Below are 26,515 nucleotides of genomic sequence, written 5' to 3'. Positions count from 1 at the left end.
TAAATCGACGAAATTGATCGCATCCTCGTAACCGCGACCGGTTCGACCTTTCTTCCCCACGTCCCGTCGCGAGGGCCCGCCGTGTGGCTTCTCGGGGAGGACGACACTTCCAATGGTACACGATCCGTCTCGGTATGGTGCTTGAGAAGGTGTCCTCGGCGCACGATTGTAAACTGGGAGGGTGTCCCTCGTATGTACGATGGCACGGCAACACGCAGTCGAGAGACTCGAATCGGACTGGCTGTTGAGAGATGAGGCCCTTTTCCCCCCACCTCTGTGCCCCTTCGACTGGTTGCTTCTCTGCTCGCGTCAGGCCCCCACTTCCCACATGCCACCGGACATTCTCCTCCTCTCTCGCCCTCGCGGTCTACGACTCTGCTCGCATCATTGTATCTTTTCCCTTCTTTTTCACGTCTCCCTCGGCCCCTCCCCGATATCTTTCGCCCTTTCTTTCGCGCGTATGAGCCTAGCCGAGGAGAGCTCCTAATGCATGTACGCCGATCGTGCAGGGGCCCCTCCTAGGGCCCCTCCTTCATCCCTCCCCAGCCCTCCGCGTTCTTTCGTTGCAGAGCTTCCGATAGGTGTTCGGTCGACGTCGCAAGTGCAGCGTCACCGCCGGAGGCACGCTCTGCGGACATCTGTGTCTTGTTGTGCATCCGTTCATCCCCGTCAATGGTTATCTCTGATCTCACCGGAGATTTTACTATTACGAAGGGGCCTACAATCACACCGTAATTATTATAATATATCCTGGTGCAATTTTCGAGTTGCGTTAACGAGACTACGTTACCACCGTTTAGGATAATGCGGCCGTAAATTTATTCACCACGGTCGGTAAGTTGAAATAAGCGTGTCTCGTCCGGTAACAGATATTTCTGCTCGCTGGTTTTCTTTTCCTGGTGAACGAGACCGACGCGTAGGCAACACGAGCTACCTCGGCCGGTGTTGGAAGTACACGAGCGTCGGGCGATTTCGTGTTATGTTCGCCTGATACCTTTTTTCCTGCTTCTCTTGTTTGTCAGACTTTTACGTGTCCTCGTTATTGGAATGTTTTCCTTAATTCATGCGCGTCAGGTCTGACGTGCCTAAAGCAGAAAAACAGGGACATTAGTTAAATCACCCAAAATGTAATTAAGTTAGAGGAAAGTTACGTAAGATACACTAAACATAGGAAAACATGTTTTTGTTAATATGCGTTTTCCTCGTGATTGGAGATTATACTCACCTTCGAGTTAATTACTAATGGACTGTGTTCCTTTTCACCTGTATCTCCAGACAGTTACATAACATTTAATAATACGATCCACAATAACACGGTGAATGATCTTCCACGCTTCGCTCGGTAGTTAATCTATCGAATACCTGCGTATAATGAAAATAAGGAATTCAATTAAAAACTTGCGAAACCTGTCACGCGATCTACCTCATAATCTATAAACAGTCCCTAATCCGTACAACAGGTTATATTTACAAACAGCGCCAGCAAAGGCAATCAAATTCGCAGGTCAGGTTATGTTTACAAACAACACCTGTCGAGGAAACAGATTTAGACCTTCACGGTTTATTTACGATTACGATCTATTACCGAACAACTCAGCTGCATGTATTTATCTACAGAAAGAGAATCCCGATCACGGGCACAGCATTAGGGAGGCGAGAAGAATCGTCGGAGGCGCGTATAATTCGAAATGAAACGATTGAAGAGCCGCCGTGGCTCGGCTGCGCTCGGATATGCTCGGCTGGCCACGTGACAGTTTTATCGGGGAACATGGCGTGAAGTTGGCACGAAGATGGTTGTTGCGAGTTACGAAAGAGTGGAGGATTTCTCGCGGGGAAGTTACTTCCCAATCGTCCGGAAAAAGTGCCGCTCCGTTGCTCTATCGCCACGGATCCGGCCAGCGGACGGTGGCACGATGTTATACAACATCAAGTGGATCATACCGAAGCTACGAACCCCGACGAAACTATGGAACATCGCGAGTAGCATAACCGTCGCAGCGGTAGGGATTTTCTCGAAAATTATTATAGGTAAGTGGCCACGCGAGCCGGTTTTTCGGCAAAAATCGCTCTCGTCCCTTATCCTACACTGCCGCGCACGTCTGCTTGGTGATCACCTTAAGTTGCATCTGGGACCGTTCCCTGCCAGTGTCACGCGATTTTGTAGTCGGTTGAATTCAGCCGAGTTATAATTGCACGCTTCACATAGTCGATTGCCACTGTTCGTGTGAAGGTAGAAATGGTAGAAAAGGGTAGACTGATAGCTAAGAAAATTGATTATCCTTGGGGAAGCTAGAGGAGTAAAATGATATGAGCATGAAAAGCGGGAAATTATATTAATTCGTGCGATCTTGGAATATTTCTTCAAATAATCTGGTTTAATCAATGAAGTAATCGCACGATCGATCCTTTGTGTGACTTGTTTTGCGAGACATAACCTGTTTTTAATACCATCGAGTATGATTTTCGAGATCACTGTCTCTGTTCCTCGACCTTGATCGAGTATTATCGAGTATTCTCGATAGACTGTTTGTTTGTAACGCATAAAATGCTGTGGTATGAATAATAAAAAATTTGAATTTTTGGAGCGAAGTATGTGTAACTGCTTCTATTGTGATTTTATGAATGAATATATTTTATGATACTTATAATGCTAAAATATGAAATGTATCGACACATTGTTCGACATTCGATATCTCGTTAAGCAAATCCTATAATTTCATCAGATCATATCATTTCTTGTCGATAGTTTTATCTGTTAAATAGAAGACTGATGCGTAATGTAGTTAAGTCTCATTAGGAATTGTGAGCAGAGTCATGATACGTCGTAATTGAAAGTTGCACGTAATGTTCCGTTGTAAAGTTCACATTCATACGTGAATACAACTGTGCTATATTATTGTTCTCATTTATTCTTCTATCTTTCATATCCACTTAAATTTCACACAAAAGAGCATTCTCATATATATAATTCATATCTATTTTTTAGTAGCTTTACACCGTCGCAATAGAACTACTCAATTTGGCGCGCACATCCAGCAACGCAAAAAACAGTAAAGTAAATAAAATTAGATAGGCTGACAAAAATCGAACAACTGCGCATTATAAATATCGCATAGATTATAATAATCAAAATCAATGCTTTAAGCCTAGAAAACATACGTACAGTTTGGTATTAAAACTTCCTACTCAATTTTCCTAACACTAGACTGCTCTGCACAGAATAAAAAAAAAAGAAGTCCTGACCCCGATAAAATATTTTCTTCCCATTAATTCCAAGAATTCACATTTCAAATGAATCCTCAAGAATAGTAGCTAACATGTTAATGCTTGCGATTGTGCGTACCTTTTTAATTCAATCGTGTGCATCCTGTATTGCTAATTAGATCGAGCCTTTGACATCACTTAATTCCGGAAACGAACGTCGACGTTCCGATTCCGTCTTGTCAAGTCTGTTTGTGCGAGCCGTGGTATTTTTAATTTCAGGTAAAATTGTCTATGCATTACCGCCCGACGAAGGGCGCAGGAAATCGGTCATTGGCCCTCACTGGCTTTACAGTGAGTACCACCGATTTACGAGGACGGCTCGGTGTTGACTTACCAACCGGGATACAATAAACTTCGAGAATTAAGCGCATTACTCGATTGGTTGGTCGAGTACACGCGACACATACGAACATCCCGTCTTCCTTCTCCCTTCTCCCTTTTCCCGACACCTCTCCATCGATTCTCTCACGTGCACAGATTTGCAACGAACGTCGATGCTCCGCCATTCATTTCTCTTAACTTTCAACGCCGCTCGATCGAATTTTATTCATTAACTCGTCCTTTCATCTCTTCTCGTGTCTGCTCTTTTTTCTAGGATCCCCATATACATAGCAGTCATTGTCAAGCGATTTATGGTTACCAAACACCTCGAAAGTCTGAAGCATGGGAAGTTTATAGTAATTGTATTGATTCAGAAGGTATGAAAATTATCATATCTGCAGCAAAAAATTAGAATACTTGAAAAAAAATTTGAATACAATATCTCTCTGCTGACAGTTGGTAGAGATACCTTGACGTATCGTATTATTTATTACGCAGGATAACGAACACAATTCCGGAATCGATTAATGTTAATACATACTGGCGCATTTATCGTGAAAGGCCATTCAAGGTTAAGAACGTTCGATAAACCTACATCTTGTATTATCATTTATCCTTAGAGACGAAGCTCTAGCTTTCAGTTTCACTGTACTGGTGACCTTGAATGACTTTACATAAGCGTGTGATAGAGCTCGATCTGAAAGTCATGTACACCGTATAGAATAATCTTAACATATCTCTTCAGGCTTTAGAGGTGACAGTGATCGTTTGATAAATGTCACCCTGTATATTGCGATCAATTTTCATGATGATAATGATAGCGTTAAGGTTCTCGAGTTTCATAAAAAAAGCACTGGGCGATCGAGTATAAATAACAGATTTGCCTTTAAGGTGTAGTGTCCGCTAATCTGAACGGAATTTATTATTCATCATTTGCCAAAAAGAACAGCTTTATGTAATGTCAGGACGACAGATGTTTCGCAATAATTTGTGTCTAAACAAAGCTCAGATAACTAGATTCCTTGAAACGCGGAATTAACTTAACGATGCGTTTCTTTCCAATTCGTGCTGTTTAAGAATGGCTGAACAAAACGACGGTGTACAACAAACACATCATCAATCGAGCGTTAGACTGTCGGCCAAAAAATGTCCCCCTCATCACCGTGTCGAATCACTTCAGTTGCTTCGACGATCCTGGCATATGGGGTAAGTTCGTTGAACAGTTCAATTGCTATGTATTTTATTTATCGACCATTCTCTTGATACTCCATTGATCGAAGTTGAACTCTATTGTTTGTTAGCGTAAACATCGAATTGTGCAAAAGGATCCTTGAATGTCATGATATGTTTCCAGGTTCGAAGAAGTGCAGGCAGGTATTTACAAGCATGAACAGGGAATGTGTTTTCAAAAAACATAAACGTTTAGCAAATCAATTATCGTCGTTCAAGATAAATATGTAGGATGATAAGACAGTGTTCAATTTCCTTGTATTTTGCCGAGCTGAAATTTCATATTGATCGAGTATTAAGCAATTCATCGAATTCTTGATGCATTTCTTAAACAATGAAAGTGTATACACAGTGGGCATTCAAGGTCACGATGCACTGTAGAATTCTAAAGCAACGAGCCTTTCTTAGTAGCCACGATTATTTCGACACGTTTACCTTTCCCTTTCCACGATACATATGTAATCTTTTCTTTCTCAGAATGACGTCGATAAGCGATCGAATGCAAAAGAATTTAAGACAGAAAAATCTCTGAACCCATTTAGCGACACTGGACATGAGGCACATCCTGGATCGACGTAAGGTTAGATGGTCGCTCACGGCCCACGACATTTGTTTCACGCAAACCTGGCATTCGTACATCTTTATGCTGGGCAAGTGTATTCCCGTAGTCAGAGGTGCCGGGGTGTATCAGGAAGCAATGGATTTCTGCATCGAGAAGCTTGCTTCCGGAGAATGGGTTCATGTCTTTCCCGAGGGGAAAGTGAACATGTACAAAGAGAACATGAGGTTCACAATTTTGTCTCACTATATTTTCAATATTTCATATTATAGATCATTTCTTAAAACTTGGCGATTTTTTCTTCTTTTTCGTAGATTCAAATGGGGCGTAGGAAGATTAATATGGGAGTCACCTGTTACACCGGTTGTAATACCTATTTGTCACCTCGGGATGGACGACGTTCTTCCGAATGAAGCGCCGTATAGGTTTAAGTTTCGAAAAAAGGTCACCATGAATTATGGCGACCCTATAGACTTTAGTGAATTAGTGCAAGAATTGCGCATATCAAAGGCGAGCGACATGGAAGCTAGGAAAGCGATCACGGATAGAATCCAAGAAGAGCTTCATAGGTAAAATAATTTTCTACAGATATTTCTTATAAGTAACAGTGTCAGAAGATTCGAATAATGAATATACTCGTTTTCAGATTAAAGACGATCACCGAAGAACTTCATCAGAAATTATGATGATCGCTTGGGGCGGACGCACTGCCATCTCCTAGCTACTAGCTTTAATTTGCCAAAAAGAGAAATAAAACTACAGTTTTATCGTGACAACAGGAGGTAAAAGCTTTGGGGGTGTTTAATCCAAGATGATACCATCTGAGGACAACAGTTCAGCAATATTTTGTATAATTGTACAGTATTAATGCGTATACCGGATAGAACAAGGATTTAGACTCTCTATCAGAAAAAGAAACTACACTCCTGACGCGTTTTTTCGGATTTTAATTTAAACACGAGCTCTCATGACCGCTTGTTTATAACATTGTATTATACACGTGCAGCTGTATATAGAACGAATCGACATAATGTGTTACATAAAGTTTAAGGCAGGTGATTAAGAAGATAACGTTATAGAACATAATGACAGATTACGGAAGTTCTTAAACGTAGTGCTAATCAGAATTTTTGCCACTTTTCTGGCATAATTTCTCGTTCCTGTGTACCAACTTTTAATATCATAGAGCTCTATAGTTGTTATCAAACGATTAACTTTCTACAGTTAGGTAAAGTTATTTTACGTATACTAAAAAAAAGGAAAACTATTGCATCGATCCGCATTAATGGAATATAATTATACTGAAAGAAGAGAATGTGATTATGAGCGGAGAACAAAGAAATCGAAATTCAATCAAGGCCCAACTTATTTGCCAGTCTTTACAAAAGAATGTAATTATCGAGCACAAAGAGATATCAAGTCGTAGTGCTTACAATTAACACCATGTATCTTAGACGACGATATTCACATACATATATTTTTGATATACTGAAAGTTTACAATATAATATTAAAGATATTTCGAATGATAAAAATATTGCGAAGATATGCATGTCTTATATTTATTAAATTTTCACAGTGAGTAGTAAAATATCTCCTACATGAAAACTATCTTTTTTTTCTGCAATTTATATTTGATAAGATTATTTAAAATGTAATGCGAGATTTCTCCTTTACACAAGTATTTTGCTTTAATAAATTATTTTTCACACTAATTGTATCGTTTGGAATATCGTGCAGCATATCGCATACAATTAATACATAAAACAATGATTCCTTTCAAACGAAAGGCAATTCAATTTATTAATTTATCATTATCTTCTAGAACCTTTTCACGAATTAAATCTTTTTCCTCGATAAATATAGACTTTCCTTTCTTACTCTGACTTCACAATTATCGATAAAACAAATATTTATATTACTCTATGTGGAATAGCATTTACATGAATCAACAAATTACATTCAAAATCAATATTACACATGAAAATTGCAACTATATTACACGTTCCTCGTTACGATATTCACAGATAGATCTTATTACATATACACTGCTTTTGACATATAGAAATATAGTACGTCATCGTTTACCACCGTGATTTCATAAGACAAGATCATGTATCTGTTGGCACATTTTATCCCTCCATAAAAACAGATAATTCCTGCTTTCTACAAGCGATACAAGGAAAGCAACGTCATACAAGACTCACGTTCACAAGACGAATGGGACTGACAAAGACACTGGTAATAGAACTGTACATTGATACGTTACACATATCATAAACTTTGAATAGACAGAACGATGTACAATACTAACGAGACAAAATTTTGGGCGATATGCATAGATGCTATCACTCCCATTTATCACTTGTTTTAATTTCACCAGACTCTCTCGAACACCATATAGGAAATTTTGATAGAAGGTACGATCGCGAAACTTGAAGAAAATGAATAGTATAATACAATTAACATCATAATTTCTATCTACATACATTGACAATCCAGACACGATATCGTTTTATGAATAAAATTGATTGATATACTTGCTTAATTTTTAAGACTCTTAAGTGTAATAGAACTAGCAAGAAAAACCCCCTTTTTTATATGTTTTCGAGATCCTGATACTCATATAAAGATGTCATATAAAAGCATTCTTTTCTAAACTCTCATTAATCTACTTATATTTTCGAATCCAACTCTGGACGGTGTTTAAAAAGTGAACATAACAAGCAACAAAAAAATCTAACCTAACAAATATTTAAAGACTAACATACATTTGCACATAACATGATTTTATACACAATCGTTTAAAAATATGTGATCAGTGACTACTTTTATCGTGCAATATACACATTAAAATCCTATAAAATTTAAATCTGTAGGTTCCCTCAAGCATCGCGATCGAAATGAAACTGTGAAACAAAATAGCATCCCTATAAATCGTATCACGTATACAACACTCGTTCATCAGTTCTTCCTTGATTATCTACCCTATCACATCAACGGCATCCGTTAGCAACTTTGCGAAGACTAGTTTTGTTGAAGTTACAAATACTTCCGAGCAATGCGGCACGTTCGTTGGTCACCTTTGGAACGCTATCAGTGACACCATTAGGAGGTGGCATTGGAGGTGGTGGAACAGCACCTTTGCCATTGGCTCCATCACCTTGTGGCACACCTAAAGAGACTCGAGTTATTAAACACATTGGAGTTTCTAAAAATACATTCACAGCACTGCTTGGACACATGTCACCATGCAATACGACATTCTATTCTTCTGCTAACTTTTGTTTTAAGAAAACACGTATCCAACACGATAAACGATACTTTCTTGACAATGTATCCAAGTATTAGTGAAGTGAAAAGATAAATGAATGCGAAGAGTCAGTTGTTGGATGATTGTATGACCTACGTGAAAGAAATAAGCGTAGTAAGCGCCATCAACTTTTGTGCCCAGCTAATGTAAAAATCAGGAAGATTAATTAGTGTTAGTTATCGGTGAAGTCTGATTTCTCAAGTGTCAAGATACTTACGCACAGACGGTGGAGTCAATGTTCCGACACTGGTAGCCGTGGAAGTACTTGTAGGACTGTCTGAACGTTCTGGACTCTTCCCGTTCACCTGTTTCAATCCATTCGTACTTAATTGGTTAGCAGAACGCTGTTCCTGCGCCAATTTTTGTTCTTTTTTCTGTATGATGAGAAACAGAAATTAGTTTCGAATTAGAAACATGAGTCCTTTATTTTTGAGAAACACAGTACGATATTTACCAATTTTTGTTTTCGTTTCTTCATCTCTTCCTCCGAGCTCATCATCTCTTGAACTTTAACCAGCCTTTTCTGATGCCTAGCCACCTTTTGTTCGTCTTTCAGTCTTTGTTCCGCTTTATTCATTGCCTCTTGCAAGGCTTCCTTCAAGTGACTACTTAATTTAAAGTGTGGTTTCTCTACTGATCCCACAGCCAGCGCAGCGCGCCTCGCAGGTTCAAAAAATGGGTGTTCCAATAAGTGTGATACTGTTGGCAAATCTTGTTTTAGAGCTTCCGGTGATAAAATAATTTCGAGCAGGCTTTTCAGGGTTGCCTCGCAGTATGGTAATTCGGAACAAGTAGCCTCTAGTAACGGCCTTCCAAATGCCATTTCATATAATACATGTCCAAACGAGTAAACATCCACTTGAGTCTGTTAAAATACATAGTTTTCATTAATGAGCTTAATAAATACATGTATGCATAAAGTGTAATTTTTAACGTACCGTAGCATGAAGTTTACGTCGTTGCACAACATAAGGTCGATAAAACGCAGGCAATCCTAAAAGACCATTTTCTATATCTAAAAGTTTTGCACATCTTTGGATTAGGAGGATATTTCCTGTGTGTAAATGTCCATAGGGTAAACCTTTTTCGTGAAGAAATCCTAAAGCTTCCAAAATCTGCAAGAAGAGTTCATTAGCTAAAATAAGGTATACTTATCCGGTACCTGAGTACAAAGAATATTAAGTTTCTGACCTGATAACCATACATTGCGATATCAGGCACTGTTAAAGATTTCGTTTGTTTCGGGTTTCCATATTTTTTTATGAACGGCTGTTTAGGTTTAGTTACACACAGAGTATCACGTAATGTACCCGCCTGATGAAAGTTTCTTATCGTTAACGCTCCATTTTCCGTCACGTGTTGATAAACTATTGGTTCTATATAATTGTGCTTTAATGTTCCTAAACTTTTAAATACACCTTGCATATCCTTATCCTGCAAATGTTTATCTGGACCAAATTCTACCCATGCAAGTAATAATTCTTGTTTGGGATTCTGACGATTTTTAACAGTGTAGTAGTGCTTCCTCAACCTCCATCCCATGTCAGGAATAGCTTTACAAACTTCAAAATTTGCATCACTGCGCAAAGCCAGTGACACCTGTTGTAGAGCTATTTCTGAAAATTCAAAATACTTATAAAAATCTATTATATGATAAAAAATTCTATGAATTTAAACTACAAACTTGTGCAAGAGAAGCAATACTTGAACAATACACATTCACATACATATGAAACTTATTTTTAATATACATTATTATATTCACTAAACTGCTTTGATTATTATAATTAGATTATACCATGTAACGGTGCTGTGTAATTGTCCGGATCTAAAAATTTTTTCATAGGAAGAGATGATGCCAATATAGGATTCATTAGTATTGTGTTTAAAAAATTCTGGAAATATAATAAAAAATTAGTATCTTGCTGATGCTTGATAATTATCATTTTTTTACTCTCTATAATAAATTACCTGAAGTGCTACTTGACGTTGAGCTATGAAGTCTGGTTCCATATTACCAATAATTTTCTTTGGAGGAAGTGCCAGATCAATGCCTGATATGGACAAAGCTGCATTGAGCTGTACGAAGTCATTGTACCGTCTGCTAATTCTCCAAGATTTTTCTGGAAGTGGACCTCTTTGTGTTCTGATCACGTATTCCTAAATTTATATAGCACAAAATAAAATACACACACTAAAACATGTGCAAAAGCCACAGAAATAGTATCATAAACAAATGAATTAGCTTGAAGTAATTCTTTTGGTAAACAGTTTCAGATAAAAAAGAACATTAAATGTTAAAAAAAGAAAAACATGAAACCTACACATTTACAAATACCAAAAATATTTAAAAAATTCTATACTATTAAAAGTATTTAATCTCCATCTGATTTACTTTTTCCAAAACACTAAATATACAGAGTCAGAATCTTATGAGCTCCATAATTCCTACATTTCTCTAAGAAAGAAGGAAAAAAGGATTGAAAAAAAGAAATTTGCATCATAATAATTGAATCGAGCGAAAGATGGAGAACCTTCACATGACGAGCAGCCAGTGGTTGGTCACTTAATCGGTAGATACGTGATCGAAGCGAAACGTTATGTGCGTAAATCTCTCGGTTATTATCGAGCAAATGTCAAGGTATACATATAACTCGTACATATATTAAGCGTGCGCCGTACCGTGTGTCCGTCGATCACTCTTGCATTTTCAATGACACTCGTCAGCTTCTCTGTATCATCTAGCAGCACTTTATTTGTGTACCGTTTCTCAAATAAAGCCATTGATCATTAATCCGTAGGAATGCAGAGCCCGTGCGGGGCGAACTGCGTGTGTCTATCGCATAGTTTCCGCGAGTCGCCATACATGACGCGCTTCTGCCTCATTTCACATCGGTGAACGTATGTTTCAGCACTTATCCTACACGGTTTCAATGCCACCCAATAAACCACACCGACACAACAGTCCTCTTTTAACGATCGCCGCGACCAAACTTTCTACACTTCGTCGCAAGGTTTGACACCCATCCTTCGCCGTAAATCACTATGATGGCAGGCTATCAGCAGTGATACCACGCGAACAGGTGGCCATCACCAAGGAGGCAAAGTTTCTATGATAATATCCCTCTTATTACTCCGCTTCAACTTTGTGTTGGTCCGTATTATTCGAAGTCAAGAACCTATTTAACATTTCGTTTCTGATCAACAACGGCAAACACAATAGCGAACACTCAACAGCGATTTATTAGCATACTGATTAGCGCTCACAAAAGAGATTGGTCCTCCCAGAAAGCTAAATTTGCTCCCGAGATAAATAAACAATCGTCCATTGGTCGTAAGAAGAGTTAACAACAACACGTGTAATCCGAATTTTTCCATCGCCGATGAGTCATCATCGACTAACAAAAAAAAAAAAAAAAAAAAAAAAAAACAAGGACATTATAAATCACATACAGTTGCGTCTCTAGTGGATATGAATATTCGACGTACGTATTATTTATACCCAGAACTTGCAATTCAATCCTGATTCCCTAAGATAACCATACGACACATAAAACTCTGTCAATTTAATTAATCGATCCCAAAATCTGAAGAATTCTAAATAAATCACGTAAACGAGTTCCAGGAACACTGATTTCTTTTAAGACACTCAGCGCCATTCAAATTTCGCGGGTCGACCTCTCGCTCGGCAAACGCAGCGCAGATGCTTCACCGCGGCGTCACAACTTCCGGCCACAGTTTTGCATCTTTTTTTTCTCCGTAACGTCATCTGCCGTCGTAATCTCTACACCGTGGTGATAGTATCAACCAGACGGAGCGGTGTCACAAGCGACAAGTGTCGGGGCCGTGTTTTCCCGCAAGATAATCCCGCTGAGAGTCTCGTTCGATCGTTGCTCGCGTTTCGGAGGAGTAGAAACGGCGTCGCCATCGTTTACTGGCCAGCCACGAGCGATTCTGTGGTAGGAGTGACGGATATCGAGCGAAGTTTCGAAAACGTCGAGGCGAGAGAGTGGTGTGCCGAAAGCTCGTGAACGATGGCTCGAAGCGGATTCGTTCTCGCGACAGGCCACACGAGGCTCGAGACGTTCCCCGTGAGTTCGGGTTGACGGATCTCCCGGTGCACGAAGAAGAAAAGTCGTGGCGCGTGTTCCGAACGTTCGACGCGACTCGGTGCTCTCTCTTCTCCCCCTCCCCTCTCTCCCTCTTTCTCATTCTCGAACACACGCTTGCCCATCGTCTCTTTCCTTCCCTTTTGTCGGCCGTGCTCGTATCGCCGCCAGCGTGTTAATTAAACAAACAAACTGCGGGCCTGGCGGTGTTAATCGAGCACGCCATGAGAAAATCTGGAAAGGACATGCGAGTCGATAAGAAGGAGGCGGCGGAGGAGAAAGAGGCAGGCATACAGGACCAACTCGATATGGAGAACAACGACGAAACGCGCACCGTCGCCGAGCGTGCGTCCACGTCCAAGGAGGAGCAACCTCTGCACGAGGCGGCCGACGACGATTACGGCTGCGAGCACTACAAGCGAAAGTCCAAGTTCGTGGTGAGTCCCGATTCGAATCGTCGTACCATTCCACCGTCGGACGATGCCGCGTCGACCCGCGTCGACCCGCGTCGAGCCGCGTCGAGCCGCATCGAGCCACTCTGTTTTCGCAACGATCACGCGGGCCCAGGGTGATCGCTTTTATGCCGCACCATGCGAGCGGCCAGAGGTGAATCCTTGCGCCCTGCGACCTTCTTTCGCGCCGACCATCTTTAAGGTCGCAATTAGGGAGGGCTCTGATTTCGGATAACCTTTCTGCCTCGCGTGTCCATACGTATACATCGTTCGATGTATATCCAGCTTAGGTTTAATTAAGTTTAGTGAAATTGTCGTTTAGTAGAATGTGGAGTAGGGTAACGAGGTTAAAGGTACTGTTTCTCCGTGTGAAATCATCATTTTGGCGTTCAAATCGCCACGCAAGTGACGCACGTCACCAATTGACGGTTAATTATATTATTAATTCGCATAACGGCGCTTCGGTGAACACATACGTCGAATTCATCGGGCTAGGGATTTTCTTCCCGTTTTCTTTGCGCTCGAATTTGAAGACGCCCGTTTGCGTCACGGTGTTACTGTGAACTTAACAGGATTTATAGAATACTAAACGTAAACACGAGTTTCTTCTACCGACTATCATGCAGTTTTAGATTCCTAGGGTAGGGAGAATGATTTAATCCTTAATTGCTGTGATAGGATCCTGTTTTAAACTTTTAAATCTGGGGAATTTCGGCGAAAGTAAACAGTTTTAAGACGTATATATACGTCGCTCGAATTCAGTCGAAATAAATAGGACGTATATATACAGCTGGATTCAAAGGGTTAATGTTTAACAAATTCATCTTTATAATCTACTGTGGTCGAAGTTGAATACCTTAGCGATTACCCTTGAACTTACCGCGCGAAATCAGCGCAACGAGCGACCCAAACAGGAGGGAGCCGCGTAGCGGTCTCGCAATTAGCAACTGTTTCCGAAATTGTTCCTCGCGTGCACAGGCTTTTCCTGCATTCGAGCACGTCGCGTGTAAACACAAAAGCGTCGCGTGGACACGTACGTCCCGCTGTCGCACGCGCGCGTGTGTGTACACGCGGTGGGCAAACGAATCGATGACGGTTTTCGACGTGTGTGTGCGTGTTGTGTAACGAGACGCCCTCTTTCAGAGTGTTGCTTACTACCAATTGCCGCGATAAGTTAAACGTCGTGCGCAGCCTAACGACGAGCAGTGCTTCTGCGTCGTCGAGAGACAATAAGGGCGTAATTACGGCTTCTCATCGATTACGAAGCGTGTAGAATATTTTTCGTGCTAGGAAGTTAGCTGGCACACGTTAGCTAACACTTTTGCAATTCTACTTTGTTTATTCGGTGCATTGTTTGCCCGAGGAGCATAAAGATAAGGCGCTGTGGATCTCCGTTTCTCAAATATGTAACGAGTAATCTAGGTACACTCTCGATCGAAGGAGCCCATCGTTAACTTCTGTCTTCTCGCGTGGAAATATTGGGACGTTGGGAAGTTGGGAATGCGTATCGCATGGGGAGCTCCGATGGTTATCGTATTGCGCCATCTAATAATGCTTCTAACAACCATCATCACAATTGATTGCGTATCCAGCCCCGTCTGGCAGTTGCGGCAATTAAATTCAAAATTAAACGAATGAATGCTTTTGTTGCATGGAAAAGTCCCATTAGATCGTTTGTAGTGATCGCTCGTAAACACAGAACCTGAATCGCTTGCAGTTTTAAGTTACCTACTTTTTCACTAATCCAAATTTTACACTGAACGTTACTTGTACAGTTGGTCCAGGAATCTAGCGTGGTCGTAAAATTAATCAAACAGTATAATGCACGCTAGGATAAGTGAAGTGACAGAAATACTGAAAGACGAGGGCTTCAGCTTCCTTCACGACCACGATCGGTTCTTATCTGTTCATATTAAACACTTCCACTGGATACCTGAATTTACCACGCTATATATTCTAGGCAAACTGTGCATCACCGGTGCGTTTACCGCACGTGAGTAACGAATTGAACACTTGTAAGCTGACTGCATCTAGGTCAAGGATCAAGGACGAATCCATACAGGGCTAATTCGATTATTATTCGAAGCTATCGCTTTCTGACCAAGGTCCTCTAAACTCAGGTTTTCTTAGTATCGGGATCAAATCTGTGAAACAATGTTTCAAGATCTTCAGAAAAAATATTTATCGTTAATGTTTGCCGAGTGTTATAACTGTCGAATTCGAAGTTCGAACAGACTGATATAACAGGTGATAATGGTTATTTATCGTTTTCAGACGCCTTGTTGCAACAAAGTCTACACGTGTCGATTTTGTCACGATAAAGAAGAGACACACACGGTAAATAGAAAAGAAGTTACGGAGCTGATATGCGTGTTATGCGACACTCGTCAGCCGGTACAAGCCACTTGCCAGAATTGCCACTGTCGGTTCGGCAAATACACGTGCCTCGAATGCAATCTGTTCGACGACGAGGATAAGAATCAGTATCACTGCGACGGTTGCGGGATATGCAGGGTCGGCGGTCGTGACCGATTTTTCCACTGTGCCAAGTGCAACATGTGCTTGCCAGTTCAGTTACAAAACGGACACACGGTGATTCCCTCTTCTTCAACATTTTTCTTCGTCGTAGTCGTTATATATTTGACCTAATTTCGAATTTTTATTCAACATTTTCAGTGCGTTGAGAACGTATCCCACGCAAATTGCCCAGTCTGCCTGGAAGACATTCACACAAGTCGTATTCCCTGTCACATTCCAAACTGTGGTCACTTATTGCATCGCACGTGTTTTGGAGAGCTGTTACATTCAGGGCACTATGCATGCCCCATTTGCCAAGTTTCCCTTCTAGATATGACTGATCTATGGAGATTCTTGGACACTGAAGTGTCACTGACGCCGATGCCAGAAGCATATAGAGATTACAAAGTTGATATTCTGTGTAAAGATTGCCATGAGGTGAGCTACACTTATTCGTATAATCTTCTTGTTAATTGGTGTTTAATTAATGCATTTTTTAATGTTTCAGGAATCGACTGTAATATTCCATGTTGTAGGTTTAAAATGTTTGAATTGTGGGAGTTACAACACGTGCAGGGTCAAAAGATCTCCTCCTCCAGGTACGAATCAGGTCTGAATAATATGCTTGTAGAAAGTTTCGCTTCCAACTCTTGAGTAATTCATTGAAAAAGTTAGCAGATCCTGACATGATGGACGAAGCGACTAGTGAGAGTACGAACGCGGGTGATGAAGAGAGTTTAGAACGTCAAAATTCCGAGTATTAAACGGGAGAGAGTGCCGTTCCCAAGCGTTTACAAGAAAGACAGTAGGAGAAGACCTTTACCTCTTTGTTTTTAGCGAATTTATACGTCTTTGTTGATTGTTTTCAGATTTTTTATAGAAGTTATTTTATTAGGAGGCTGAATGCAGCGACTGATTTTGAATCAGTGCTTCATTTTAACGAACACGTTTCATTGGAGATTACTTAATATTCTCGCTATGGCGTCAGGCGTAGCGGCAATATTAATCTTAAAAACGAATACAAAATGGAGCTCGAACTATAAAAAAAATAAACGTTTTCTTGTTCGCGAAGATTTCATTTGATTAACTATGATTCGAAGCGATGATAATTTCTTGGCACATGTTTATTTTTCTTTTTCTACCGAATGGTGACGCAGTAACGTCACCCGTTTCCTAAAATTCGTCACGCGCTTATTTCGTCGACTGGATCCTTACACTTCGTGATGCGCGACCTTTTTTCGATGCAATCTTTTCGTAAATGCTACTCAACCAACACATAACTGGTAGTGCTAGTCAAAAGAACAAGAAACGAATCCCCTTTTAGCTATTGTATCCGGCAGCTAAGAGTTCCTCTATGATAATCTATTATGCATAGTTCTCTGACTTTATATTAACGCAGCTACACGTAGAGATAGAAAACGATGAGATTATTATTAATAAGATGCATTCTGTATTCGTTAATCGACTTATCGTGCGCGCAATTTTCGAAAAGATCGTCATCTAGTCAAGGATCACTCGTATCTTACTTGATGTACACGTTTTGCATAAAAGAAAAAAAAAGGAGAAAAGAAAACTGCGCAGGGGAATCTCAGATAGTTGGGTGACGCAAGCTGATATCTGACACTATTGACCCTTTGTGTATTTAGAAACGAAATTCCATACCCTTCGAAAATGACACGTCCAATCAGGCTTCGACATTCACCTATCGAATTTTTTCAAGCATTACCACCGTATTATTACGAACTATATTTGTAACTGTACACTCTGTAATGTTATGCGTACGTTTAGGCCTCTTTAGTGCACGCGTTTGCGAATGTACGGTGTTTTTGGAGGACGAGGAAGAGAAGGGGTATTAATCAATACCCTAAACAATGTAATTTTTAACATAATAGGAACAAAATTCACTTTGGAAGAGGTAAATCCAAGCCTGCAGTAACGATCACAAGAAAATTTATAAAATATGCATAAGTAGTAAAAAAAAAAAATATATAAAATTTATTGTGAATGTTGACTCCTCATCTTCCAAGGAAACGGATAAAGTTAATCATGCATTATTATCGTGTTCCATTCATATCATGCGAATCACAGACGATTCATGTCACTTGAATCGAAATTTAAAATCCTTTAGCCATGTAAGTAGAGTCCTATCTAGGATCATTAATTTCAAATTGTATTTCTCCAAAAGTATCTATCGTAATTGGAATTATAGTACCGTTAGTTGTATTTTCTTTTTCTAACACTACATGATTAAAGGATCAAGAAAGTAGTGTCGAGGTTAAGATAAAATAAGAAATAAGGACAAACCATAAAAGACGTAGTACAAATATGGCGAATGAAGGTCAGACTATTAAAGAAAATGTGGTATACATTCGTAATTTGATATAAAATGTAGCATCCTTTGTTTTCAAGGTTCTAAGAACCCTAGCATCGAATAGAATGTTAAAAACGCGTGTATATAGAGCGCCTTAAAATTGCTCATTATCGAATCGCTCACAGACGTTACCGATCGCCGAATGATCTTGTCCCACGTACTTGTAATGCTCTATAATTCGACCTTGGATACAAGATAAACACTTAGTTTTCAAGCGATAGTCTGAGAGATGTTACGTTTACACGTAAGATTACGTGTGAAGCTCAACAGGGTTGAGTTTGGTCAGATACAATCTGATCTATCTCATCGCAATTATAAGATCTTTCAATTACTCATTGGACGTTTTTCTTGAATTCGTTTTGTCGAGTAATATCAGTTGGTAATCACCAGTACTATTCAGTACCTTACCTCTTATTCATTCCATGGCATTCCAGTTTTCACGAGTAGCACGCTGATGTACGCCGAAGTTGAATTGTGGCCATTGTCATGCCTAACGTGTTAGCACACTTTGCTGCGTGTAACTGAACTGCTCCTAAGATAGTCATTGTATTTTTCTGGATCTTGTACACAGAAAATACACATGCCACAACGCGTGGAGCATGGATTTGAACGAGAATAATCGCAGTGTGTCTCTTTTTTCGGAGTGATTATTCATCACGTCTTTATTATTTCAGTTGTAAATTAAATACCAGTTACAAAGGCTCTTTGTACATAACGGCCGCAATAATGCTTTTGTTTTATATTATATATAATATATATATACTATTGTATCAAATAAACCGGCTATCAATTTCTTTCCCATCTTACGTTCCGTAAAAAAAGTGTGACAAGAGGTCGCTACTCTACGTGCGCGGAAATGTACAACAGCTTCGAGTATAAAATAAAGAACCATCCATGATCTACATGCGAGAGAGCTTTGCGACCGTAAACATTGCCACCCCTGCTCATATATATTTTCTCTAGAAAAAGGAATCGTAAAACGAATATTTTTCTTCTCAATTTGTACAACGTCGTCAGGAGCGCGCAAGGTTTACGGACATATAAGCGACTCCTTTTCCAAGAGTACTCGCTCCACTTTTCCCCATTCGCAGACAAAAGGGGCCACGCCATTCTGTAGCAACATCTTATCACCCACAAAAAGGCAGAAGTGTCATTTTCCTTCACTCTCATTTATAAACCAAACTCCAATCGGAATTAATGTTAAAGCGTGACATTCCTTCTCCTTTTCAGATGCAATTTCGGTTGCACCGTGGTTCCCTTTCAACGTTTGACTGGTTCGAACGCTCATCCAATGCACAAATCAGCGTTCAACCTGCGTTCAATTGCCTAATATTCTCATCTCGTGCTCATTCCTCTTTTTTTTTTAAACCCGATAGAAAAAAAGAAGGCCATATTCCTTAAACGGAAGCGCCGCATAGTTTGATCGATTTTCCTTTTAACTACGACTAGTTCAACGTCGCGTTTTTTGTACCACGAAGTGCGACCGAGCCCCTAAGGCTGCAAAAGTGCTTTCAAAAGTTCAAAGAACGAGGACGAAGCGGCAGATACCCATGGCTGCTGAGGAAGCGCCGAGCAGCTCGCGTCATCTCGAGCTGATCACGCGTGCGTCCACAGGCCACTGTTGTCCACTGCGCCTCTAAATGCAACTGTAACGAAGAAGAAATTGCATAACTGGATCTCCTTAAATTCTTGATCAAAAGCTAAAGACTAAGGTAAATATCCCAATACCTAAACGCTTAAACGTCTTGATATTTTAACTATGGAGTCCCAAAAACTGTGGATATCATTTTATGACACTAGTTTTTATTTTTAATTAGGTTACCTAATACATTAGAATTTAAGCGCCTAAAATTGGATAAAATTAACGTTAGTGTTCAGGTACTGGGACATGGCCAACTACCAGGACATTTACCTTACTAGTAGATTCTCCAAACTAACAAGTTACTTAATATCCACGAAATCCGATCATATCGCGACAGATGTCCTCCGAGCATCCAAAAGCTTTAACCAGCACCGAAACTCGACCCGAGAATATCGAATCTCTGGCAAGCTCTGAGGGGGGCCCGGTTGATCGATCGAACAAAGTGAGAGAGACAGAGACAGTGAGAGGGGAGGAGAAAAAAAAAAGGGACTTACCTTGGCGCGTTTGACTGGCCTGAGCAGAGGGCTGAGGATACAGCAGGGACTGTCAGACGCCTCGAACGTGATCGCCCTCTTGGCGTTAGGCTTCCGTTGAACGGACGCGAAGTCGTGGGAAGTCTGGAAAGGATAGACACACTAGCTACAGCCGGCAGTCACAACAGAAATGTATCTTAGAAAACGTCCTATTTGAAATTTCACGACGACCTCGCGGCTCCAATGGTCGAGGGTCTGTCGAGAACTCTCAGAAAGATAGAAACAGACAGGGGGGAGTGTGAGAAACAGAGAGAGATAGAGAGAAAGAGATGTATATAAAGAGGTGATGGGAAGAGAATCACAGGACTGCGTCGGCTTGTCCTTCTGTGTTCCAATTATTTCATCTCACCGGGTCACGTTTCGCAGGTTCGCTAGGGCGAACAACCACGGTCTCATCGTGGAATGACTAGGCCTTTCGCATTTCTCGTTTTCTTTTCATTCGTTTGCACCGGTTGCCAATCGATTTAGAGACGCATCTCGCGACCGCTGGAGCCGCCGCGCATGAACTTGTCTTTGGACTTCTCGTCTCGGGAGAGGTGGGTCAGGGGCAGGGGATGGGAGGAGGATGCTTTGGTACGCTAGGCCAGGCCTGTGCAAGGGCATTTTTTCGAGTTAGTTGTATAAACATGCGGTAACTCAACGTTACGAAAGGAATAAAAATATATCTATATTATATATGTATATATATTAATATGATAATAAATATTTAAAGGTTTCTTCTTTATAGCTATATGTACATCATCGTGCGGGACATATGTTCTGGGAGTCGCTCGAAGGATCGAAGGAGTCACGAGGGGGTCTGTACCCTGGGACGCATGTATGCCCGTTAATTCACGTTCCATGCCGCGTGGGTCACCGGTGACCCATTTATTAAAAGCAAAACACGTCTTTTTTTTGCATTTTTCCTGTTTGGCATTGGAGGCGAAACTTTGTGGGCGGAGATGAGACTGTGAACAGCACAGTACGATATTTGCACATACATGATTAACTATTTTTATCATGTAATTGCCTGTCGGAAGATAATTCCACTGGGAGCTGTGTTTACAGCTCACTCCACCCACGAAGTTTCAAAATGTACACGAATAATTTACACGAATAAACATCAACAAAAAAAAAGATAAAGAAAATAATGGAAACGAGCGTAGCACTCGTATAAACACGATTTAATCGGTGAATTCGATCGAAGATGCAAACAAAAACGAAACAAATATCGACTCGTATGTGCAATAGAAGAACACTCTATGAATCTTCATTTCAGTACGAATGTTTTTAATCTAAACAAAATTGACGAACAAAGAGGTTCGGCCACGATAAAAAATTGTTATATGTGCAAATAATTTAAGTACTCGACTGTTTTTTAACGAGACCGATTACCTTTGACTTAATACAATTAAATAACGTAAAACGTTTCTATGCATGATCATAAATTATACTTAACAGGTTTCTACGTATAAATAATTTAACAGTGGAAAAGCATACGCGTCTTTCAAATAAGTTAATATATATAAATAAAATACCGAATAATATATTTACGCCCGTTAATGTTAGTCATGTTATTTAGAACTTATTAGAGAAAAGAACGCTAGTAATCTTTGGATTGGACGATACCAGGCGACGAAAAGAAAATTCTGTGGTGAACAGACAACGAAGGTTAAATTAATTTTCGCGCGCCTTGGTCTGTGTAACATTTAGTCGTAAGTTTAAAAAAATAATAAAAAAAAAAAAAAAAAAAAATACAAGGAAAACGAAGAGAGAAAGTAGCGACGAGGCACAACACCATTAGGAGGCAGGCAAAATTAAAAGTGTCAAATGAGGGAGAGAAAGAAAGAAACAAAGTGTTAAACAGTAAAAGTTAAAAAGGCCGGCTAGCGTGTCTAAAGGCGATGATTGGTACGGGAATAATACCAGGACAGGGCAGGTTGAGTCTGAATATGACTTTGATTATGGATATGATGGTTCTCTACCTTCACAGGACTAGTCCCTGCTGTTAAGAAACTATCCTCCAACGCCATGGATGCTGGCGAGAATAATACAGATGTATCCAAACTTTTACTCTGCAATAGGAAAAACAGTCATGTCAGTCGATAACTAATGATTTCTATTTCATATTTTGTCGTATTATAAATAAAGATTGCTGAGAGTCGACTTACGGGTGTTTCTACAACGAAACTCATTTCAGAATTATCCTGAGAAGAATTCGCCCAGGCTTGACAGAGTGCTTTGCGCGCCCTTTTGCCCCCAGGAGCACTGTTCTCTTTACCCCGTCGCCGTATCGTGCTGTACCCAGAATCTTGAAGGATCCCGCTAGTCCCTGCTAGACTCTCACGATCTGTCTCCTGTTTGATGATCTCCGTCAGAGCATCGAGACGACTGGGGGTGGCAGGTAACTGAGTAGTCGCGCCGCTGCGCCGTTCCAATTCCGCGAGCGCATTTTTGAACGGCGTGGGCGTCCTCGGCGTGTTGCCATCTGGAATATAGGTGCTCTTAATCTCTGTTCTATAACTATATTCACTTACATTACGAATTTTTCGGAGTTGATGCAAGATATTAATAGCAGTGGTTTATGGAATTTTACCATTCTGACTACGTCGAAGACCAGTAGGTTGCGGTGTCGTGAGAGGACCAGGACTGCTAGCTTTGGGAGTGCTCGCTCGTGGCCAGGAAGACGTCTCAGGACTCAGACTATTTAAGAACTGTGACGGACTAAATGGCAGTTGTTTGATAGGAGTGGAAGGGGTGGTGTTGCCAGTCTGCTGTTGCTGCTGCTGTTGTTGTTGCTGTTGCTGTTGATGCTGCTGTTGCTGGCTGATTATTAAGTAATCCGACTGGTTCCCACTGTCGGGGGTTTCCGTTCTCTGCTGAAGAATATGAGCATTCCTACGCCGACGCAAAATCGGGGGCGGACTGCTCCTTTCCTTCTCTGCCCCGCTGCCTGGAATGTCTTCCAGGTCTGGCATAGGCATGAGCCTGATCTCCGAGCTTTTTGAACCAGTCGCTTCCCCTTGTATTTGCAAATCGAAATACCTGAAAGCCCACGAGACGTCAGAAAAGCACACTTTTTTATTTCATCCTGTGAAAATTTAATCTGAAGAGCGACTTACTTAGTGAATGGTGAGATTTGTTCAGTCTTTACTTTAGAAGTCGAACTCTCCCTTTTCGTAGGGGAGTTCAAACGGGAATCACCGCCTTGCGTGCGGTCGTTTATGGTAAGTAGGCTCTGGTAAGTCTGACTATTCTGTTGGTTCTCCCAAGCCTTGGTCCAGTCCACCTGGTCAATGTCCAGAAAATGCGTCTGCACGTTATTCACAGTCGAGGAGTTTTCATTGCTCGTTGACGCTACCTTCAAGCGTCCTTGACCATCCTCCTCCAGGCAGAGGGCGTCTTTTGACACGGTAGACGTTTCCGTGGCTTTTCTTCTGCCTCTCCCTAATCAAGATTCATGACTTTAAAGCAAACACTCGCCTATCACAGTCAAGGGCCTATCAAATCTCTCGTTTTTGATGGATCATTTTAACAAGATCAACAAAAAAATTGTTTGTCTAATAACTAAGACAAACCTCTGGTTCCTGCGGTGGTTCTCCCCTCCTCCGCCTCATACTTCCTCCTCATGGTGCTGTTCCAATGATTCTTGATCGCATTGTCGGTCCTCCCAGGCAGGAGTTTGGCTATTTTCGCCCATTGGTTGCCCACCTTGCGGTGGGCCTCCACGATGATCCTATCCTCCGCCTCTGTCCACGCGGTTTTCTTGATCCCTGGGTTCAGGTGATTGTGCCATCGTTCTCGACACTGCTTACCGATGCGACCCTTCAGATGCCGTGCAATTAACGTCCACTTCTTCGGTCCGTATCGTTCCACCAATTCTACCACTTTTTCGTCCTCCTGTAAACACGGTGAATCGTTGGTCGGAGAGAACGGTACAAAGCGTTCAAAGTTTTTATCGTCGTCTCTGTACGTTTGCCAGCTTTGAGCGTAGAATACGTCCGATCATCAATAAAACATTAAATTAATTACTTCCACGAGCTGATACTCGAGGAATGAAAGCCAGGGGAAATTCTACTTCACATATAGGTGTTATTCAAAGCTTAGGACATTAGGAGGTCAGAAGATGGTCCCTGGAAATAACGTAGATCTAGATAGGTTCTAGATTCTATCTGATAGGGACCTATCAGATCTGCATTACTTCCAAGGACCATCTCCTGACCTCCGTAAACAGTACTTCACTTAGATCTCAATTTCATTCCTAATACCAGAAAGAATCATCTCTCCATACGCAGCTTCCATAGAATACCAACGAGTGCAAACAGAAGCACCAATTACTGCCCCAGCGAAGGACCCTCGCAGACCCATAAATCGCAATCACAGCGATTCGATTGACACAATCCCTGCCTGGTCACCCGTGGGGCACGCAATTCGTGGGAATCTGATCGAGAATAAACCACTCTGCTCGCTTCGTCCCAAGGAAAGATCGAAACGTGTGGTTCACCACCGGAAGGCACCTCGAGAGCTCTCCCATCCCCGGGTGGAGGCGAGCGTAATTTCTCCGCGTCGAAGAGAGTCACGAGAGGCGGAGAACGAGGCGGTAGGTCGAGGAGAGAGGCAGAAAGGAACGGGACGAGGAGAGGACACACGGAGATGATCGTCGTCGCGTTTCGCCGCGGCGGAGAGAGAAGGAGAGGGAGAGCCAGCAACGAGAGGACTCACGCGGTGGGCTTTGCGCTCCCATACCACGGAATCAGGTGCACACACCGACGTGGGATCCCATGATCGGGCGTACGTACGCGGGGTTCGGTACACGAGGAGCGGCTCTACTTGCCCTTGGCTGTTGCCAAGTGCATTGGCACGACGGCGACGACGACGACGCAGCATCTCCGCGGCTCTCCGCGGCTCTCCGCCGCTCTTTTTCTTGTTGCATACCCCACCGAGGCGACCGTGGAACGCTCGCCCGTTCCTTCCTTCGTTTTGTGCCCTGGCTACGTGTAGGCGTACGTGCTGCAGGGCCGTGCCGTTACCAGCCCGAGCCTTCGACGCCGACCACCGAAGGGAAGGGACGCTCGGTTGGTCCTGCGAGACCTGAACACGTTCCTGAAGCTCCCTTTCTCGCCGCTCTCTTCAACTCTGCTTATATGGCGAGCGAGACTTTTCGGTAATGGGGGTGTAACGGTTCTTCGCCAACTTTCTGTCAGCGAGGAGTGGCTCTTGCACAACTTGCTACTCGGTTCTTCGTGAAAGCGGGCTTCCAAACGCAGCTGATAAATTTCGGGGAAATCGCGAGAGGAGACTGGGCTGCTGGACCTTGGGTAGAGGAGCAGGATTTCAAGGATTATGTGAGAGAAAACGGGATCATTTTGGGGGAGTACAGGGTGTTTCAAAATTTTTTAAAAAGGGTGCTCAAAATGAAGCAGTACTGGCAAGCAAAAATAAGTATTAAAGTTATCTTAAAATATTCTTGGTTTACTACTTTAATTCGGTGACTAAAATTGTGTCCATCTCTTTTGAAACACTCTATACCCCAAGGAGGAAAGGGACTTCATAAATATGAAAAAATTATTCTCTGAGTAGTAAGATGTTCCAGAATTACAGAGAGAACCTTTCTCTGTAGAGTGTACCGTCCCTTAATCATCCTAAATTGTATCTTCAAATCCCACTTCCTTTTTTTTCCATCCTCCAAGCTATAGAACGTTCATGGGGAGGGGGGAGGGGCAGGATTCGGTGGAAGGTTCGCAGGGCTAGAGGAACAAAGGCCGAAAAGTCACGATGAAAAGAGGATGCAACGAAATTCAGGTACCTCTTTCGTCCAGGGCCCCTTGACCAACTCCGGATTCACGACCTTTGCCCATCTTTGCTGGCACTGGACGTCGCTTCGGTCTGGGAAGTGACCAGCTATGGCGTCCCATCGAAGCCCCGTGCCCAGTTGCTCAGCGTTGCTCACCAACTGTTTCAGTAGAGCGTCCTAGAACAAGCAGGAACAAAAACGGGCCCATTACTTTCAGTGAAACGCACGTTTCAACGCGTCGAGGAAAGAGCTGTGACAATTGCGACCTCGTTTGCGAGCAGGTGCATTCGAGGATGATCATTGGTGAAGAACGAACGATAAGTCGCGTGGAAACTCGTGAGTGTAAGAAATTTGGGTTACCTACTTGCTTCACGTTCTCTCATTTACACTTTCAACGTGACTTTTGTTTTACGATTTATTTATATCTGATTG

The 26,515-nt window shown here is 41.7% G+C and overlaps 4 protein-coding genes across 15 annotated transcripts in view; 2 read left to right on the top strand and 2 right to left on the bottom strand.

Moving 5' to 3' along the window:
- Positions 1-1,763: 1,763 nt before the first annotated feature.
- Taz (tafazzin, phospholipid-lysophospholipid transacylase) lies at positions 1,764-7,088 on the top strand. Of its 3 annotated transcripts, XM_076392468.1 has the most exons (7): positions 1,895-2,028; positions 3,484-3,555; positions 3,860-3,962; positions 4,663-4,791; positions 5,358-5,601; positions 5,689-5,943; positions 6,021-7,088. In XM_076392468.1, exons 2-7 carry the CDS (start codon positions 3,496-3,498, stop codon positions 6,058-6,060), a joined length of 831 nt encoding a protein of 276 aa, XP_076248583.1. In that variant the 5' UTR covers positions 1,895-2,028; positions 3,484-3,495; the 3' UTR covers positions 6,061-7,088. The 3 variants fall into 3 exon arrangements, with proteins under 3 accessions (XP_076248581.1, XP_076248582.1, XP_076248583.1); XM_076392466.1 differs by lacking the exon at positions 3,860-3,962 and having other exon boundaries at positions 1,764-2,028; XM_076392467.1 differs by lacking the exons at positions 3,484-3,555; positions 3,860-3,962 and having other exon boundaries at positions 1,767-2,028.
- A 1,273-nt stretch (positions 7,089-8,361) lies between these two features.
- LOC143188270 (PX domain-containing protein kinase-like protein) lies at positions 8,362-11,713 on the bottom strand. 3 transcript variants are annotated; one of them, XM_076392461.1, is made up of 9 exons: positions 11,369-11,713; positions 10,658-10,846; positions 10,485-10,581; positions 9,878-10,302; positions 9,625-9,801; positions 9,141-9,551; positions 8,904-9,060; positions 8,783-8,827; positions 8,409-8,548 (listed from the first exon to the last, which is right to left on the bottom strand). In XM_076392461.1, exons 1-8 carry the CDS (start codon positions 11,468-11,470, stop codon positions 8,811-8,813), a joined length of 1,575 nt encoding a protein of 524 aa, XP_076248576.1. In that variant the 5' UTR covers positions 11,471-11,713; the 3' UTR covers positions 8,409-8,548; positions 8,783-8,810. The 3 variants fall into 3 exon arrangements, with proteins under 3 accessions (XP_076248575.1, XP_076248577.1, XP_076248576.1); XM_076392460.1 differs by lacking the exon at positions 8,783-8,827 and having other exon boundaries at positions 8,362-8,548; positions 11,369-11,704; XM_076392462.1 differs by lacking the exons at positions 8,783-8,827; positions 11,369-11,713 and adding an exon at positions 11,221-11,322 and having other exon boundaries at positions 8,362-8,548.
- Positions 11,714-12,870: 1,157 nt separating this feature from the next.
- On the top strand, positions 12,871-16,837 carry Rchy1 (Ring finger and CHY zinc finger domain containing 1). 3 transcript variants are annotated; one of them, XM_076392464.1, is made up of 5 exons: positions 12,871-13,232; positions 15,522-15,839; positions 15,924-16,202; positions 16,273-16,363; positions 16,443-16,837. In XM_076392464.1, the coding sequence occupies exons 1-5, from the start codon at positions 13,020-13,022 to the stop codon at positions 16,526-16,528; spliced, it is 987 nt and encodes a 328-aa protein (XP_076248579.1). In that variant the 5' UTR covers positions 12,871-13,019; the 3' UTR covers positions 16,529-16,837. The 3 variants fall into 3 exon arrangements, with proteins under 3 accessions (XP_076248579.1, XP_076248578.1, XP_076248580.1); XM_076392463.1 differs by having other exon boundaries at positions 16,440-16,837; XM_076392465.1 differs by having other exon boundaries at positions 16,436-16,837.
- A 2,802-nt stretch (positions 16,838-19,639) lies between these two features.
- Positions 19,640-26,515, bottom strand: part of Myb (proto-oncogene like protein Myb) — a 32,864-nt gene continuing 25,988 nt past the window's right edge. For 4 of the 6 annotated variants that reach the window (XM_076392457.1, XM_076392458.1, XM_076392454.1 and 1 more), the window contains 8 exons: positions 26,096-26,260; positions 23,868-24,189; positions 23,412-23,736; positions 22,886-23,334; positions 22,461-22,777; positions 22,275-22,364; positions 20,272-20,394; positions 19,640-19,781 (listed from right to left, as the gene is read on the bottom strand). In XM_076392457.1, coding sequence (XP_076248572.1) covers positions 19,647-19,781; positions 20,272-20,394; positions 22,275-22,364; positions 22,461-22,777; positions 22,886-23,334; positions 23,412-23,736; positions 23,868-24,189; positions 26,096-26,260 — 1,926 coding nt within the window. In that variant the 3' untranslated portion in view covers positions 19,640-19,646. Of the gene's footprint in view, positions 19,782-20,047; positions 20,188-20,271; positions 20,395-22,274; positions 22,365-22,460; positions 22,778-22,885; positions 23,335-23,411; positions 23,737-23,867; positions 24,190-26,095; positions 26,261-26,515 lie in introns of all 6 variants that reach the window. The other 2 variants (XM_076392459.1, XR_013003508.1) reach the window with 2 other exon arrangements.

Source organism: Calliopsis andreniformis, chromosome 2 (assembly GCF_051401765.1).
Source record: "Calliopsis andreniformis isolate RMS-2024a chromosome 2, iyCalAndr_principal, whole genome shotgun sequence".
Classification (NCBI taxonomy): Eukaryota; Metazoa; Arthropoda; class Insecta; order Hymenoptera; family Andrenidae; genus Calliopsis; species Calliopsis andreniformis.
The sequence above is the reverse complement of the archived record's forward strand: the minus strand, read 5'-3'. Positions and strand labels throughout refer to the sequence as shown.

What these genes read in the sequence shown, in the direction of transcription:
- Taz (XM_076392466.1), top strand. Translation starts at nt 1,791, where the DNA reads ATGGTTGTTGCGAGTTACGAAAGAGTGGAGGATTTCTCGCGGGGAAGT. An exon ending in TGGCCCTCACTGGCTTTACA is followed by an intron (nt 3,556 to 4,662) that starts GTGAGTACCACC and finishes GTGCTGTTTAAG; the next exon opens with AATGGCTGAACAAAACGACG. An exon ending in ATGTACAAAGAGAACATGAG is followed by an intron (nt 5,602 to 5,688) that starts GTTCACAATTTT and finishes TCTTTTTCGTAG; the next exon opens with ATTCAAATGGGGCGTAGGAA.
- LOC143188270 (XM_076392460.1), bottom strand. Translation starts at nt 11,470, where the DNA reads ATGGCTTTATTTGAGAAACGGTACACAAATAAAGTGCTGCTAGATGAT. An exon ending in AACGTCAAGTAGCACTTCAG is followed by an intron (nt 10,582 to 10,657) that starts GTAATTTATTAT and finishes TTATATTTCCAG; the next exon opens with AATTTTTTAAACACAATACT. An exon ending in ATTGACTCCACCGTCTGTGC is followed by an intron (nt 8,549 to 8,903) that starts GTAAGTATCTTG and finishes GAGTCTCTTTAG; the next exon opens with GTGTGCCACAAGGTGATGGA.
- Rchy1 (XM_076392463.1), top strand. Translation starts at nt 13,020, where the DNA reads ATGAGAAAATCTGGAAAGGACATGCGAGTCGATAAGAAGGAGGCGGCG. An exon ending in AGCGAAAGTCCAAGTTCGTG is followed by an intron (nt 13,233 to 15,521) that starts GTGAGTCCCGAT and finishes TATCGTTTTCAG; the next exon opens with ACGCCTTGTTGCAACAAAGT. An exon ending in CAAAAGATCTCCTCCTCCAG is followed by an intron (nt 16,364 to 16,439) that starts GTACGAATCAGG and finishes TGAAAAAGTTAG; the next exon opens with CAGATCCTGACATGATGGAC.